We start from the raw sequence: 18,829 nt of genomic DNA on the forward strand, positions 1-18,829 counted from the left end.
GTCAGTGCTCTGTGTGCTTCTTCCACTCTTCTCCAACCCTTCCTTCCCAGGGCTCTGGGCATTAGACAGCCCTGTCCTTATCTGTGACTCAGGCCCCTCATTCAGTATTAACAAAATGAGAAGCAGCAAAACATGGGTCTGTGCTGGGCCCCTTGGGCTCACCTCCCTGACCATGTCCTCACCTCTGACTTCAGGCCCCATTGCTCAGATCCCAGGCTCCCTGCCCCATCTCAGACACCCTGTCCAGCCTGTCCAGCCTGACAAATGGCCCTTGTCACTGTACACTGTAGAAAGCAAAAGGGCATATCCCTACCCCTTGATATGCCAGCTACCTCACCAACCAGCCCCAACCCTGTCTTCACCCATCACTGTCTACGCAGCCCTCTCTCTCCTAATAGAATTCTATTCCTCTGAAAGTCTTCCAGAAATGGACCTAGACAGTGTCATGTCTGGGGAGGAATACTGGCACTCAGGCAGTGGAAACAAGGACAGATCCGGTGTGTTTACTCTCAGACTTTTTCTGGATCCAAGAGAGCAATTGGGTCTCTCTTAACAGACCTGCCACCCTAATCGACGGGAGTGCTCACACAAGTGGGAGTCTGGGAGCTTAGCCCTATGCCCACCCTGGTCTCAACAGAATGGCAGAGTGAAGAAACGAGCTCCAGTCCTGGCTCTGCAGCTAAAAGACTCAGTGACTACCAGAAGGAGTCTGTGCTCTGGGTCCAGAAAGCCTGGGGGTCTGAAGATTCTGATTTTAAGCTTTGAGGGCCAGCTATCCTTTCTGGTGGGTAGCTGAGAGCTGGGGCCAGCACAAGTATCTGCTTCTCTCTGCAAAGCCTACTACCAGGCCTGGCCCCAGCTGCCTCAGGGCTACTGCTGCTGCTCCCCCTTCAAGCTGCCCCAGATCCAAGTGCTCAGTTCAGGGACTCCTCTGCCATCTTCCTGCCCTTTGGCTATAAAGTCCCTTTCCTAGTTTATAACCAGTGCAGTTTGGCCTTCCAAAAACCAGAGTCCAGATCAAGGTCCTCTGACCCCTGTCCTTTCAGCAGAAGGAAGACTCACAGAATTAGGATCTGGGGAAGCTTGGAAGACTAGCAGTCATCTACTCTCCCTTTTCATAAGTGAAGAAACCAAGGCATAATATGGAGAAGAGACTAGTCTAAAGTCACACAAATGACAGAGTTGCTCAAAATAGTGCAGTACGAAAAGTAGCTTGAATCATATCTGCCACACTGGCTGCACCTCCCCAACCCCTTCCCCAGTGCAGAGCAGGAAGATATAGAGCTGCCAGTGTTGGATTTCAGCCCTCCCCTCACAGCCTGGCTATGGTTGTGCCCCCAGCCTGCCTATTGCAGACTCCTGCTCTAAGGGCCTGGGGGCTCCGCTCTGGGTGCAGGTTTTTAAGGGCTCCCACTCAAGGGTATGAGGATGTTTCCAGGAACCATCTCAGGCTGAGAGCTTAGGCAGCAGAGTCTAGAAGCCCTCATCAGTCCCTTCTGTGCCTGACTTGGAGAACTGACAGCTGGGGACACTCATCTTCTGACAGCCCTTCTGCTACCATGCTCACATTCAAGGAGGAGTCACTGTCTTCACTCCCTTCTGAACACAGCTTGGTACTGTGGAGAGAGAAGCATCCTGGGGATTGGAGGGCCTTAGACCAGATGCTTCCAGTAGAGTGGTAAGTGCTCCCCCTAGGCCCTCTGCCCACCACTACTTATCACAATGTGCCTAAATATGTTTATGACTCTGCCTACCCCTCCAGACTGATAACTCCAAGAGAGCAAAGTCCATCTGTTTTTTTTCTGATTTATTCCCAGCACCTAGAGCAGTGGCTGCTACATAGAAGGTTCTCAGCAAATATTGCCTGTATAATGGCCTAAATTTCCCACCTGTTCTATGCTCTCTTCTCAAGGGATGGTGTGGGGAAAAAAAGGCAAGAGGAGATCAAAACCTGCAAATGAAAGTCTTCTGCATTAGCATTACAGAATCTCAACCCTGAAGGTAAGGAGCAGCAAGTTGATGGAATCTGAGGGCCCCTCCACCCCCCTGTTCAATCAGACCAATTTGATTTGAAGGAAGAGATTTTTCTTGAAAAAAGTGTGAAAACTGTGGACTTAATCCAATCTGCCCCACCCACACTAGAGTGATTCTTGCCAACATCCCTGCCAAGTGACTGAACCAACCCTGCCTGAATTCCTCCAGGAAAGGAGAGTTTCCTCCTTTGGGAGTGGCACTTGGAATGTCCCTCATTATACTGAGCCAAAATCCATCTCCTCATGCCCACCCAGCATTAGTCCTACTTTTCCTCCCCTTTGAGGACAGAGAACAAATCCAACCTTTATCATCATCCTCCCATCCACATGTTTATTTCTCCGCTTCTTCAAAACACCCTCCCTAAATTACATCCAGGCTTTCTCCAGCCTCTTCACCTTTGCACCAAAAATGCTGTGCTCCATCCTGGTGTCTCTTGTAAGTCCCTTAGGATCCATCAAGCCTCAGAGCCAGTGTTACTGCTTCCTCACCATCCACCCTTCTCAAGAAGATAGGGACTTCCTTCTCCAGGCCCACAGAACTCTGATAATTCCACCATTGCACTTCAAATACTGAATTGCAAATACTCATTTGCCAAGACTATGAACCCCTGAAAGCAGGGACTGTGGCTGATTTTCCCCCACATTCAAGATCCCAGCATGGACCATCCTCTTGTTCATCCACAAAGTGAAGATAGGATGGTTCTAGAGCAGAAATGGGTGCTTTGCTTAAATGTAGGTGTGAGGTAGGAGTGGCTCTCAGGAACTGGGATGGGGGGGTGCCAGCTGTCTGGAGACCTCGGGCTGGCAGAGAGCAGAGCAGCTGAGTAGCAGGATGACCCAGAGACCTCCTCAGGTACCAAGGATTCTTCTACTGGCCTTGTCTCTAGTAACTCAGTCTGCACATAGGCAATTGTTTCAGACCCCGGGTGAAGGTCTGACAACAAGCCACTTGCACCCTGTGGAATTTTCTTTAAACGTAGTTGAACAGAACTCATCAAGGTGACTTAACCTCTTCATTCCCATTAGCCTCTTTCATTTCAAAAAAAAAAATTCATTCTGTTGAGTAGAGCAGAGTGGGCTTCTTTTCTCAGATAGAGCAAGCATGTCCATGTCCATGTCAAGGTTAAGATTCCCACTCCAAGTGAGAATTAGTAGCTAACTCTGTGAATAATGAGTCCTTTGGGGAAACATGACCTTTGGGGACCTTCCCAGCACCATGGTGACTAAAGAACCAGAGACAACCTGTCTTCAGATGACTATCCAACAATTCCTGCAACAATGAGTTGCCCTCCAGTCTGGTGTTAGCAGTGGAACCTGAACTGCTAGATGCCTTTCTGGGAGGAATGAGGAAGGATCAGAAGTGGTCTAAGCTGCTAAACTCTTCCCAGACACTTGACAGTGCTCTGAATGTGGTCTGGGGCCTGGGTGGTGGTGGGATGGCTCCAGAACTTGGGGGAGAAATGAATTCACTTGTCCATTCACTTGTATGTCCCTTCATTCAGTCAACAGACATTAACTGCAGACTTACTATGTGTCAGGCACAGTATAATGCTCTGAGGGGCCTTCATGATAAATAAAGCTTGTCCATGTTGTCAAGGAGTTCTCGGGCCTGCAGGGAGACAAGAAAGCTCCTCAAATTAATCTGATGTGGAAAATGAGAGGCCAGGGAGGTCCAGCTAAAAGACTTCAGTGGGATGTAATTTGGTGGGACTTTGAGGTGGGAATGATGCCCTTCACTGGGGCCATCTCCATGGAGGGGTGAGTATCAGTGTGACATCAAGGCTGGTACCTGTAGACATCCTGGGATAAACATGATGGTGCTTCAGGAGACCGTGTATGCAAAGGCCTGGAAATGGGCAGGCGTGGGGTTTGAGGGGGAATGAGGAGCACTGGGGGCGTGGCAGGGACAGGTAAGAGAGACAGAGGAGAACAGGGTAGGTACCAGGCCAAGGAGCTCACACTGCATTCAGCAGAACAGGGGCAGAGCCCCGAAGGCTTCAGGGAGGGCAATGATATAATCACATTTACGTTTCATAGAAGTTTCTCTATCTGTGTTTTATGGGATGGGTTTGGGGTGGGAGTGAGACCCCAGGCACATGGCCTGTGGGGAGTCTGTTGCAATAGCACAGGTGAGCACTTAAGAGTACAAGCGGTGCTTCTCAGAAAAAGTAAAGCTAGAGCCTCAAACTACCCCAAGCTTCACCTCAATTAGGCGAGGTGTGACTGCAACATGATAAATAAGATCATTTCATGCTGTTTGCCAAGACCTTTCCAGGAAGAAAGATCTCAGCTTTCACCAGCCCGGTGAGCCAACCTTACACAACCCTGATGCAGCCCTGCTCTGAAGTAAGCTCCGTAATCCAACCCCAATACACTGCCCCTTCTTCCAGCAGTTGCTTAAAACAATATTTTAGAAAGCCCTGTGTCATGGATTTTGACACTCCAATTACCAAAGTGACAGCAGGACTGAAACAACTAGTTTCTCAAGTCCTATTGCCCCTTGAGGCTCTGACCTGAAACAGTTTCTCTATTCCAAGACGACACTCAGTCCCTGGATGATTAGACCACCCCTGTCTTCAGAGATCCACTCCCAGACAGAGGAGACAGGGAAAGGGAGCCCCTGAGGGACAGCCAGCTGGCCTCCTTCCTGAGTGTCCCACGGAATGCAGAGTCCCAACTAAACGCAGAGCACCGCTATTGGTGCTGGCTCAAAACAACTACATCTAGGCTTTCCTTTCCTGCATGAGTTCTCCCACTCTTGCCCACGTACCCAAAATTGCTGCATGTAGACTGTACAGTGAGGAAGGGGGTTTTTGCCAAGACCCAAGGTGAAGAGGAAGAGGAGGGTGGCCACCGGCAGGGGCGACAGGGGCTTCAGGGTTCCAGCATGCAGCCCGCACCTTCAGCAGCCCCCGCCTTGACTTGGAGTCTGATCCTCCCTCCTCTCCCCTGTCTCTCCCCCAACCTTTTCCCTCTTGATTTGCCCCCTCTCTTTCTCTCTCTACCATTTCTACATCCTCTCCCAGAGCTTTTTCTCACTTACTGCCTTCTGCCCTCCTGTTCTCTGTGGTAAAATGCAGTTCTATGTGGCTGGGTGCTTTCAGAGAAGCAAATGGGGGTCATATCTAAACTTTGTGAAGTAACTAGGGGTCATATCTAACCAGAAATGGCTCCCTCAAAACACAGGATGTCCCAATTTCGAGTCTACTCCTAATAACGAAAGGAGACAATCACAAGGGAAAATTGTTGAAGGTCTTGGGGAATCAAGTCTGGAAAAGGTAAGAAAGGGAGCCATGACAACTGCCTTCAAATATCACCAGGGTCCAGGGAGAGGAGCCCACCCTGGGGGCAAGGCCTCCAAAACCCGCTGTGGTGTGGCTCATTTGCTGCCAGGCCCTCCCACTCTCCCAGCACTGCCTCAAGCATCGCCCTCGCGTTCTACTGCAGGTGTTCATTCCCTCCGGTAGGAAACAGCTCTATGCAAAGAAGCCAACATTCATCAGCTGTTCAGTCTGTAAATACTCGTTGAGTGAGAACTAAATGCAGAGCACTGTTATAGGTGCCGGGTCAACAAAACTGCGTCTAGGGGAGAGTCAGACAAGAGGCAAGTCAAGAAATAGATAGCCCAGATCATTTTAGATGGTGATGAGTTGCACACAGAAAATAAAGGGGACGTGCTAATAGGACTGCTTTGTGGGCCGGCAGCCAGGCAAGGAAGCAACGCTGGAAATGAGGCCTGGATGACAAGAAGCCATCTCCACAAAGATTTCACCCCAAACACATTGGAGAGCCTTTGGAGAGGTTTAATCAGGCAGGTGATGTGATATGATGTATCTGGAGGAGAATATTCGGTGGCTGTGTGGAGGGTAGCCTGGAGAACCCCAGAGTAGAAGCATGAGGACCAGTTAGGAGGCTGCTGAGCCTGGTCTTATGTCAAATAGTGTACTAGATTCCCTGCCTTCACAGAGCCCTCAGTCCAGTGGGGGCACAATTACCAAACAGATATTTTCTCTACAACACAATGCTGTGGGCAAAAGACAAGCAAAGGCAGATGATAAGCACAAGATGCCCTGAGAGTACAGAAGGCACTTTTTGCCGTCTTATTGGCTGTGGTGTGGGGGAGGGGGGTAGAGGGGAGCTGGGGGGCAGGGGTAGAGGGAAGGAGGGAGAAGGAAAGCTTACTTGGACTAATGCCCAAGCTGAGTTTTGAAAGGGCAAGGATTGTACTTCCGTGTGCCCAGTGCTGTGTTAGGCAATAAGAGAAATCAGAGAAACATAGGAAGTAAGGGCTCTTGCCCTCCAGATTTTTAGTTTGCTTTATCTTAACTTGAAAGGCTTCTTGTGTTGGCCAAGTCAAAATGATAAGACCTGGCCATTCTCACATCAGGGGCTTCTGATAGCCATTTTGTTGAGCCCAGATCCTTCTCCTGAGCTCCAAGAGCCTGATGCACAGGCTGGCATGGCTTGGCTTGTGGTGTACTGGAAGCCTGCCCGAAATACCCTCCTGAGGGCAAAGTATTGCACATATAGCACCCAAAAGAGTGTTATTGGTGTCCTTTATCACTCAGCAATGCCTTTTCCCAGACAGCTTTGTCAGGCTGATCGTTCCAGCAGCAGCCAGAGAGCAGAAGAGGGAGTCAGCCCCAAATTGGGAGGGGCCTAAAGTCTACTCTTGATGGAAATTCATGAGGAAGATATGAACAGGTGAGCTCCCTGGAGGATGTGACGGTTGAGTCGGGCCATGGTGTATAAGCAGGTGTTCTAGAGCCAGAGAAGGGCCCAGGTAGCCTAGTGTCTGCAACAGAGCAGACACAAAAAAATGTTTGTGAATGAAGGGGTGAAAAGGCACTTCAGACAAAGAGAACAAGAGGACAGCAGGAGCAAAACCCAAGAAGTTTGAAAGCCATGGAGAAACTAGAGACTGTCCTGGAGTGGCTGGAGAATAAGGCCTCTGGGGGTGGACAGAGGGTGACAGTGAGACAGGGCCTCCAGAAACAACAGGGCCAATCCCTGAGCTCTGTGGATCTAACAGCACTTGTGTTCATTTGCTTGTTCCGTGACACCAGCCACAGTCACAGGGTCTAGTCTCTGTGTATTCATGAAGGGACTGGAGATCACTTGTGCAAACAGCACACTATATACATGAAAAAACTGAGGCTCAGAGAAGGGAAGCCATCCGCCCAAACTCACAGAGCCAAGCCCAAGCTCATTTGATTCCAAGTCAAGGGCCCTTGTCATCGTCCTTAGGTGCCGCTGACTGATGGATTTTGACCAAGGTTAGCAGCCCTTAAAATTTTTCTAGCCATGATTTAAGTTCAATTTGTGGTTCAGTGGGCTATTTTGAAACAAAATTACAGCTGGTGAATGTTTTCACAATAGCAAATGTGCTGGGCTTTTGTTCTCATCGGTTAGTTGTTGGTTTTTTTGTTTGGTTTTTTTTTAACAGATTCTAATACTACTATATATATCAGAAGTGGTCCCAAATCAAGGTGAGTGCATCAAGGGAGTGACCTAGTTTGCAGAACAGCTTAGTCTAGTTCAAAGGCCTTTAGAGGAAGATATTGCGTAAATTCCCTTGGTTCCTTATCTTACACTTGTCAACTTTAACTATCCAAGCCACCCCTTAAAATAATCTATACCTATTGTGCTGTGGCAGTGTGGGTCAGCTACAATCGTCACCTCCTGTCTGAATTATTATCTTACTGTTATTGCTAATGTTTGTTGAGTGCTTATTCTGCATCAGATACTGTGTCAAGTGCTTTCCATGTGCTATGAGATGACCTAATCCTGGCCGGTCGCGTGGCTCACGCTTGTAATCCCAGCACTTTGGGAGGCCGAGGCGGGCAGATCACGAGGTCAGGAGATCGAGACCATCCTGGCTAACACGGTGAAACCCCGTCTCTACTAAAAATACAAAAAAAATTAGCCTGGCGTGGTGGTGGGCACCTGTAGTCTCATCTACTCAGGAGGCTGAGGCAGGAGAATGGCGTGAATCTGGGAGGCGGGGCTTGCAGTGAACTGAGATCCCGCCACTGCACTCCAGCCTGGGCGACAGAGCAAGACTCCATCTCAAAAAAAAAAAAAAAGGAGAAAAGGAAAAAAAGGAGATGACCTAATCCCCTCACCAACTCTGGGAGAGGGATGCTGTGGTTATTCCCATGCTACTGGTGGGGAAATTGAGGTTTAAAGATTCTAAGTAACTTATTCAAGGTCTCACAGTTAGTAAGTGGCAATGCTAGGATTTGAACACAGAAGCATAACTTCTAGCCTCACACTCTCGACCACTACTCTTTAGCACCAAGGGACATCCTCCTTCCTACCCTCTCACTAAGTGATGTTCTCCTTCTAGACTGGGCAAAGTTCCTCTCTATCCAACTGAAGTCTCTCAGAGCACTAACACTGGGTGACACCTGAGTATTCACCTAGTCTAAAACTTTCCAAAATAGATGTTTAAAATTCCTTTGAATTCTTCAAAAATAAAGAAAACAAAGACCCAGAGAGGGAAAGTGATTTGGCCAAGGTCATGCAGTGAGGGAAGGCTTTCCCCAAATGCTCTCACATTCTCATTCACATTTGGTGATGGAAGCCTTCCAGGCTTGGGCTATTCCAGGAGTCCCTTCCCTGGGTCACACGTTCCTTCCTCTTCTGCCAATCCCACTTCACCCCCATCTTCAGACTCTCCCCTCAACCCCATCTACAGGCTTCTACTTTCTTGCACACTTTCCACACAACTGCAGTTGTTTCCTCTGGTGGGGGTGGTCAACAAACCTTCATCCCAAGACTGTGTGCCCAGGACTCATCATTTGTCACTTGTCCTGAATCCCAGCTTCCCATACACTGTCTCTGCGTGGCTTCACAGTAAATAAGCCAAAAGCCAAACCCAATCTCCTGCAGTAAAAAGCCCCCCTTCCCACTTTTCCTTACATCTGTCTTGCCTGACCTCCAGCAGGGTATCTATTCTTTCTAAACTTCTTTAATTTTGCCACCTGGCCTGCCCCTGCTGCTGAAGAAGATCCAGAGGTGGAACAGGAATTAAAAGAAATTAAGAATGTGTAAGCAGAAACTCAGTTGTATGTAAGAAAACCCAATTCCCCCTGAGAAGGAGAAAGAGCTGGAGTCCTTTAAAAATTAACTGCCTGTTTTTCTGTAGCTAGTGAGCCTTATCTCTCCTCCTTTCCCAGGCATTATGAAGACCTCTTTCTCTAGCTACGCAGCTGCAAGGTCACTAGACAAATAAACTCAAGTCATAAAACATGTTTTTCCTTGAAACGTAAGAAATGATGTAAAGCATGTCTCAATTAATTGAAATCCAGTGTGTTACAGTTCTAGTACATCTCACACGTATGACCATGTTTTAAGTCCTCAGTAGTCATGTATAGATCATGGCAACCACATTGGACCCTGAAGCCCTAGATCATTTCAGAAATGGAATGGGGCTGGACTAGGGTGGTGATAATGGTGGTGACAAGGGGTGGTCAGATTGTCAATACATTTTGAAGGTGGAAATGACTTTCCAGTGACTCCTGCTGATTTCATAGTTCAGGGCTCAGTCCTTTGGATGTTAATCCGACTGGACCGGTGCACCTAAATAATTAATAAATATCCTCCTCAACCCCATCGGTCTCTCTTATTTTTTAAAATATCCCACTACAGAGGGAGCAGCCACGGGAGGGTCTACCAGAGCCCAAGGCTCTGCCCCTGCTGCGTCTTCTGTGTGTATCTTGATGGTCCCACTAAACAGGGACTGGGGCTGTTTTCTGACTTCATGCTCCCCATCAGTGCCAGACCCGACTTTAGTGGTTGGTTGGAGGAGTCAGGGGTTGGAGGACAGGGAGGTTTCCAGTGACTTCCGCTGATCGGATTGAATTGCACTTCTCACCAGGGCCCAACAGCTGTCCCTGAGGCCATGCTTCTTTGTATTTTCCCTGGGGCCAGTTACAGAGAGTCAAGTCAACAGACTTATCGATTTCCACACATTTATTCATTTAAGAAATGTTTATCAAACATTGTCTTAGTGTCCTCATGCCACTATAACAAAATATCATAGAATAGATAATTTATAAACAACACAAATTTATTTCCCACAGTTCTGGAGGCTGGGAAGTCCAAGATCAAGGTGCTGGCAGGCTCAAGTGCCTGGTGAGGGCTGCTGTCTGCTTCCAAAACAGCGCCTTGTTGCTGCGTCCTCCAGAGGGGAGGAGCACTGTGTCCTCACATCGTGGAAGGTTTAAGAGGGGAAAACTTGCCTCCCCAAGCCCTTTCATAATGCACCAACCCATTTGAAAGGGTGGAGGTATCATAGCCTAATCACCTCCTAAACCCCAACCTCTTAATACTGGCATTGGGGATTAAGTTTCAATATGAATCTCAACAGGAGCACAAATATTCAATCCATAGCAAACAACCACCTCTTTCCAGGCACTGTGCTTGTGCTAGTGATTCACCACCTGCTCTTTAACAACCTAGTCCATCAGAGAAGATGAATATTAAACAAATAATCATGGCCATGGATCCAGAATCACAAAAGAAGACAAGAGCACCAAAGAAGAGCAGCATGGTCTTATGGGAGTGTTAAACAAAGAACCTGGCCTGGACTAGTGTGGAGAGTCTAGTCAGGGAAGTCTCCCCTGACCCTATGTTGAACAGGGCGTGATACCCTTCTCCCTGGTCCCTTGCTCCTTGTTCTTCCCAACTCCTGTCCGTCCCTTTTCTTCTTTAAGAAAACCAAAGAGAGTGTTTCTTACTATCCCATGCCCACAGACATGGGATATCTATATCATTTTCCCCTTTTCAAAGTTCTGCCCCAAATTTTATAACCATGTGTCCACTCTTTCAGGTAGCCTAACTGGACCCAGCCCACCCCCAAAGCTGGATCACTCTCTATTCTCCCACAACATCCTATACTTACTTCTGCCAAAACATATATGACATGGCATAGGGATTCCTCCTGATTCAGGCCTTCCCCAACCAGAGATGAACATCTAAGCCAAGGACTTGTTCTTTCATCTCTGTATCCCTAGCATCCAGCCCAGTGTCTTAGGGGAAAACCTTTGGAGTAATCCTTGATTTTTCAATTTCCACCTTCAAAATGTATTGATAATCTGACCACCCCTTGTCACCACCATTACCACCACCCTAGTCCAGCCTCATTCCATCTCTGAAACGATCTAGGGCTTCAGGGTCCAATATGGTTGCCACGATCTATACATGACTACTGAGCACTTGAAACATGGTCATATGTGAATCTTTGGATTTCAAAGTCTTAAATGAAAGAAAAGAATGTAAACTATCTCAACAATAATTTTGTATAGCTGAAGTGATAATATTTTGGATCTATTAGGTTAACAAAATGTGTTGTTAAAATTAATTCCCCTTTATTTTTACTTTTTTAAACATGGTTTCTAGTAAAGTTGAAGTTACACATATTATATTTCTCTTGGACAGGGTTGCCCTGGGGACTCTCTTCTTAGCTGATCTCTTAGCTTCCACGCTTGCCTGTGCTCTACAATCTGTTCTCCACAAAAGCAGCCAAAGTAATCCTTCAAAGCATAAATGGAATCATTTCGCTCCCCTGGTCAAAACCCCCCAAGTGTCTCCTTAGCACATTTAGAATAAAGTCCAAAGTCCTCCCCATGGTCCACAAGCTGCTGTGATCTGCTTCCTGATACCTATAGGCCCATATTCCCCACCACTCCCCATTTCAGTCACTGTACTCCAGGTATACTGGCTTCTGTGCTACTCTTTGAGCAGGTCACGTATGTGCCCACCAAGAGCCTTGGCTACTCACTGCCAGGAACTCTTGGCCCCTAGATAGCTGCAAGTCACTCTTCTTCATTTCTTTCAGATTTCTGCTCGAATGTATGCCTTGACCACCCCATCTAAACCAACATCACCTTCCTTCCCTTTCCACCCCAACTCTACTTCTCTACTTTAGTTTTCTTCATATAACTTATCATTAACTACTATTGTATCAATATGATCACATCATGTCATATCATATCATATCATATCATATATATACATATATATGTATATGTCTGTGTGTGTGTGTGTATGTGTGTGTATATATATATATATATATATATATATATATATATATATGTTTAAAGACAGGATCTTGCTATGTTGCCCAGGCTGGAATGCAATAGCTATTCACAAGCACAATCATAGCACACTACAGCCTCAAACTCTTGGACTCAAGCAATCCTCTCACCCCAGCCTCCTGAGTACTGGAACTACAGGCATATGCCACGATGGCCAGCCATACAATATATTTTTATTTGCTTGTCTATTTATTTATTTTCTATCCTCTCCCCAATAATATGCAAGCTCTAAGAGGACAAGGACTTTGTGTCTTTGTTCTCTGATGCTCAGTGAACATTTGTTGAGTGAGTGAATGAATGAATGAATGGTGGACATTCAATAAATAATTCAATAAACAAATAATTGGTGATCAAATGAACAAATGGGGCAGAAGTTCTAAGGGATCTAAATTAGACTGCCAGAAGAGCAGGGGTAAGGTGTGATCAAGTTTGGGAATCACAGGCATGGAAAGAAAAAAGTTCACAGACACTATTCAGAACATTTCATGAGTGTGTTTATTAACTCTTACTCCCCACAGGCAAGGCTGGGTTTTGGTGAGGGAAAGAAAGGACTCTTGTTGAGGGCATTGCTGGGTAAAAGGCCTTCAGAGAGCTACCTACTATTTATGGGTGTGGTCATGGGCAGCCTTCAGCGCAATGGCTGCCAGGGATATGAATTCCTGAAAGTCGACCTGTTCATCTTGATTAGCATCCAGGCCTTGGAATATTTCATTAATGACAGCGTTATCTTTGGTATTCTAGGAAAAAAGGATAACAGAGACCTTGAGTTCAGAACCTCCACACGAGACCCTTTCATAGGCCTCTTATCCCTCAGAGCTCGGGTTATGGAGGCCCAGGCACATTAACTCATTAGCCAACACTGTGCTGGAGAATCCAATGTAACAAAACAGAGGACACAATGGTCATGAACCACCCTGGAATTAACAAGGCTTGACCTGGAAGGTACTCTTCTGCTCACTCATTCAACCCCTCCCGTGCCCTGCCTCTCTCCGTTTTACATATGAGGAAACAGACTCAGAGAGAGGAACTGACTAGAGCCTTAAGTGAGTTATTGAGAGAGGGAAGCAAAGGCCCTCTCCCACAGCAGTGGGGAGAACATCTTTTGGGAGCTCAAACTCAGGCCAACCCCACCCCAGCCCTTGTCCCACCATCCTCCACCAGGCCTTGCCACTCCCCTCAGTGCAGGATCATGGGCAAGTTTGCAGTGAGAGGGGCATCACATACCTTGATGGTGTTTGCAAGCTCCTTTGTCAGCAGCTGCTTCAGCTCACCCTTAGAGAGGGTGTCAAAATGCCCCTTCCGAACTGAGTATTGGTGAAAGATATTGACAATTCCCTCCAGATACTCTTCAAGTTGTGTCATCTTCCCAGCCTAATGTTAACCTTCAAGGAAACAAGGGAGGTCTAGCGGCAGTTTCTCCCCCACCCCTCAACCTCCACTCTCCCCTCTCTTTCTGAATCAAGGGCCTAAAAAAGCATAACATCCTCCATATCTATTTTGTGGTCTCTCTGCTCTGTTTGATCCATGGTGAACTTCTCATTTGTGGATAGGATGGGGAGGAGAAAACATGTAATACTGTCTAACGTCTAAAAGAATCAGCCTCAGTTGCCCATGTTCCATACCACCTCATCCACTGGGGTGCATAACTTGGAGGGTATTGCTTACTCAAGGTCCCTTGGGAAGGGTTCTGTGATTGGCCAGGCTGTTTGCTTTCCTCAGGTGATGGCACTATGGCCACATGTCCCCTACAAATGGTCCATAGCCCACCCCTGCTTAGCCATTCTTTTTTTGTTGTTGTTGGTTTCTGGGTTTGTTTTGTTTTGTTTTGTTTTGTTTTGAGACGGAGTCTCGCTCTGCCTCCCAGGCTGGAGTGCAGTAGCGCTATCTCGGCTCACTGCAAGCTCCGCCTCCGGGGTTCACGCCATTCTCCTGCCCCAGCCTCCCGAGTAGCTGGGACTACAGCTGCCCACCTCCACGCCGGGATAATTTTTTGTATTTTTTAGTAGAGACGGGGTTTCACCACGTTAGCCAGGATGTTCTCGATCTCCTGACCTCGTAATCCGCCTGCCTCGGCCTCCCAAAGTGTTGGGATTACAGGCGTGAGCCACCACGCCTGGCCTGCTTAGCCATTCTTACGTCACGAGGCTGAGTCTACACAGCGCAACAAGAGCTGATCTACTTGGGCCCAAAATGCAATATCACCCCAGAGGTGCTCAGGCGAGTAGAGGGTTGCGGTTTCCAACACCTTGTGATTTCAAAGTGGCCACCTGCAGTCACTACCCTGTGGACCACCTAAGAACCGATCCAAGGAAAAGGCACTTACCCCTCAATGCACAGGAATGTGGAGCTACAGCAAAAAGCCAGCAGTGGTGAAGGGCACTGAGCCAAGGAAGGTTTTATAATCAGTTGAGGCTTCATCTTAGCCCTTGGGTGAAGAAATCTCTGATTCATCTTGAGGCAATTTATGTAAAGTACTCTGTTGCTCAATAGAAGCTTCAAACCTGTGGCTTAGGCTGCCACAGGAGCAGCCCAGATTGTACCCAGCCCGAATTTTACCCTCCTGCTCAGCCTGAAACAAAATCACCCCCACCCCACCCACCCACACAGGGTTGCCCTGCACATTTTTTAGCCCTGAGCCAGGGCCCAGCCTTCAGGTTTAGCTCTACTCCACTGCTCCCTAATAAAAGACTAGGAGAACAAACTTCACAGCCTGAGTGTCTTGTTTTAACAGATGAGGTTACCAGCTCCTCAGTTTTGGCAAATGGAATATCAACTTAAAGATCTTTATGCAGCTAAGGAGACAAGAAGGGAGACCTCCTCCTAAGTCATTCTGGGATGCAAAGTTCATCACTGGAGCAGAGGATCAGTTTTCAAAATAGATTCCAAGGTTTTCAAAAAAGGAGAGAGCAATACTACTATGCCTCCCCTTTGCTTTCCCAACTTTCTAACTTGGCTGTTACAAAGACCTAGAAAGCTGGAGTAAGGTAATCATTGTGTGTGAAGCAAGTTCACCATGCCTAGGTTACTTTACCACGTTCATGAGTTCGGTAAGACCGAACATTCATAAGAGTTTTAGTAAAGCAACTTTATTACTCACAGAGAGGCAGCAAGGGAAAACAGATGCCCAGGATTCATGGAGAGGTGGTCCTTCAAGACTCAGAAACCTGCCCAAAATGGATTAAGTCTCATGTGTACATTCCCCATGTCACACCAAAGCTGAGGGACATCCAAAAGCACTCTGCCCTTGGTTTATGCCTAGAGGTCAATAAGATTGCTGAGCAACCAAGGCCATGCCAGAACCTGTGCTGCCACCTACCCGACAACACAGATATCCCCCTTAGCAAAGCTAGTTCATTTCATGTGCCCACCGACCTCCCTGGACCTGGAGGCAAAAGTTTGTCTCTCAGATCCATGTGTCACCTTGACTGACACAATCTCAGTGCAACATTGTTAAGCCACTGACAGTATTTGTTTCACTAGGCCCAGGAGGACACCACCACAGCAGGATGATCAGGCTTGTGTAAATCAATGAAAATGACCAAGGCGAGTCTCAATCATTTTAGGAAGTTTATTTGGCCAAAGTTAAGGGTGCATGCCCAGGAGGTAGGTATACGCCTTTCTCCAAAGATGATTTTGAGGGCTTCAATATTTGAAGGAGAAACAGTGGATATTGGGGGAAGAGGAAGAAATATTTTTTAAATGCATCAGTAGATAAGAGACAAGTGATTGCATCCTTTTGAGTCTTTGATCAATCTTTCACTGAATACACAATTTTCATGTGGGAGGGAGTAGAGGAAATAGTCACTTATGCCTTCACCTGGCTCAGTGAATCTGCATTTTTACATAAGATAACAAAAATAGGGCAGAGGAAGCAATCAGATATGGATTTGTGTTGGGTGAGCAGAGGGATGACTTTATGTTCTGCCCTTTGTCCCACACCTGTGAAGATAAGCTATCAATTACACTGCCAGGGTGAAATTCAATAGAACTGTTTTAGGGTAAAGATCTTGAGGCTCACAAGGAATTTCCTGTGGGCAAATTGTGATGTTGGTATATGGCTTTTTATCTTTGTAGCTATCTTATTTAGAAACCAACCTCAGCAGGGGGGGGGAGTGGGTTTGCATTACCCATTTCCCAGCTTGACTTTTCCCTCTGGCTTAGTAAGTTTGGGATCCTGAGATTTTTTTTTTTTTCACATCTGCCTGGAGAAGGGACTAGCCCAGGATCCCAGCCATCCAGGCAAGAGGTTGCTAAAGGCAGATCACGAGGTCAGGAGATCGAGACCATCCTGGCTAAGATGGTGAAACCCCATCTCTACTAAAAATACAAAAAATTAGCCAGGCATGGTGGCAGGCACCTGTAGTCCCAGCTACTCAGGAGGCTGAGGCAGGAGAATGGCATGAACCCACAAGGCTGAGCTTGCAGTGAACCAAGATCGCACCACTGCACTCCAGCCTGGGCGGCAGAGCGAGACTCCGTCTCAAAAAAAAAAAAAGAAATCAAAAAAGCAGGAACACAGCCTCACATACAAATATTAACCTCCAATGTGAATGGCCTAAACACTGCACTTAAAACACATACAGTGGCAAATTCGATTTAAAAACAAGACCCATCCTTCTACTGTCTTCAAGACATCTGTCTCACATGTAATGACAGCTGTAGGTTCAAAGTAAAGGGATGGAGAAAGATCTATCATGCAAACAGAAAACAAAAAAGAGCAGAGGTTGCTATTCTTGAATCAGATCCGATAGACTGTAAGCCAACAACAGTAAAAAAGGATAAAGAAGGGCATTACATAGTGATAAAGGGTTCGATTTAACAAGAAAATTTAAATACACACCCAACATTGGAGCACCCAGATTTATAAAATAAGTACTTCTAGATCTAAGAAAAGATTTTGGCAGCCACACAATAATAGCAGGGGACAACACTCCACTGACATCAGTAGACAAATCATCAAGGCAGAAAACTAACAAAGAAATTATGGACTTAAATTTGACACTTGACCAATTAGACTTAATAGACATCTATAGAACAATGCACCCAACAACCAGAGAATATATATTATTTTCATCGGCACACGGAACATACTCTAAGATCAACCACATGCTCAGTCATAAGGTAAATCTCAATAAATTCAAAAAAATCAAAATCATACCAAGAATCTTGGACCACAGTGGAATAAAAATAGAAATTAATACCAAGAGGAATTCTCAAAACCACACAAATGGATGGAAACTAAACAACTTGTTCCTGACTTTTGGTTAAACAACAAAATTAAGGCAGAAGTCAAAAAATTCTTTAAAACATACAAAAATAGAGACACAACACAACATATCAAAACACCTGGAATGTAGCAAAAGTAGTGTTAAGAGGGAATTTTTTTTTTTCATCTTGGATGTGGGCGAATCTCATTTTAATTGCAAAAGACTTCATTCACAGCACATTCAATAATGAACCAACAGGACAGTTGCTGACTTTTGAACATATGAGTATATAAAAATCCCTTGCAATTTAGGTAGTCAAGATAATAAGCACATAAAAGGAAAGCAATCCTAATTTTTCTGAAAACTTTTACATTTTAAAAGGTGACTAGGCATACTTGGAAGTTCAAAGCAGTGGAATGTACCTTGCAGGGTAAGAAGGTGGAAAACCCTTTCCATGTTTTTAGGCAAATATATAACAAATATACCCCAATTCCACTTGATAAAGTCAGTTGCATGACTTCCTTGAACCAGGCTAGGGCAGAACACTCAGTAAAAGCAGGCCCTGGGTGGGGATGTGAATCCAGAAGAGGAGCACCAGATCCCATGCAGGGCCAAACACATCTGTTTCACCCTCTAACATAGGTGAGGCAGGCCGCCCCATGACCCTGGACACGAGATGCAGGAGAACAGACATCAGGTGGTGACTGCTCCCACTGCCTGGTGCTTTCCAATGGTTTTAAGTCAGGCCATGGAGAAAATCCTTTACCACCAAACGCAAACTGTCATTGAACTTAAGTCATAAAGGATGTTATGGGGGAAATTCTTGAAACACATACATAAGGACTTCTATTTACTTAATTAGAACAATGATTACAGAATTGGCATTCCTGTTTTCATAAGATTTTGTTCTCTACATTGGAAAGGTTTAAGAAAAGTTGTCTATTTTTGGTTTTATTTTACACTTTCAAAAGAGAGGCAACAGACAGAAACATGTGACTAACTGCCCAACTTTGCGGTCCCACAGGTACGAAAGCAGACTTCTCTGACTCTAGGTCCATCTAGATTTGGGGGAAGTTTCCATTCCTAGGGAGGGTTAGTAAAGCCTGTTACTCCCCCAATCCTACAGAAAGTATTCTACAGCCAATCTATCACGGTGTTCTAGCAAAGCATATGTTGAGGAAAACTACAGGTTTCAACCTAACATCTAAATTTTAAAAAGTAGCATTTCAGCAACAAACAAGCGCAGAGAGCTCACCTGAAAAGTGAAATAACAGAACTATTGCTCAGATATCTGAAAAGTCAAGCTGCTGCCCCCAGCTCTGCCCACTCAAAGGCTTAGGCAGACACTTAGTGTGGCGGCGGCTCCTTGGCAGCACCATTCACAGTGGTATCATCATACCAGGGTAGGAGCACCGTAGTGTCATTGCTGATAACATAAACCAGGACATCGGAGGTGTTCTTGCCATTGATCTATCGGTAGCAATTC

General features: G+C 46.2%; 1 protein-coding gene across 1 annotated transcript; it reads right to left on the reverse strand.

The window, feature by feature from the left end:
- Positions 1-12,680: 12,680 nt before the first annotated feature.
- S100A12 (S100 calcium binding protein A12) lies at positions 12,681-14,496 on the reverse strand. Its single transcript, XM_063628112.1, has 3 exons — positions 14,460-14,496; positions 13,361-13,518; positions 12,681-12,873 (listed from the first exon to the last, which is right to left on the reverse strand). Exons 2-3 carry the CDS (start codon positions 13,496-13,498, stop codon positions 12,736-12,738), a joined length of 276 nt encoding a protein of 91 aa, XP_063484182.1. The 5' UTR covers positions 13,499-13,518; positions 14,460-14,496; the 3' UTR covers positions 12,681-12,735.
- Positions 14,497-18,829: the final 4,333 nt, after the last annotated feature.

This window comes from Symphalangus syndactylus, chromosome 12 (genome assembly GCF_028878055.3).
Source record: "Symphalangus syndactylus isolate Jambi chromosome 12, NHGRI_mSymSyn1-v2.1_pri, whole genome shotgun sequence".
Classification (NCBI taxonomy): Eukaryota; Metazoa; Chordata; class Mammalia; order Primates; family Hylobatidae; genus Symphalangus; species Symphalangus syndactylus.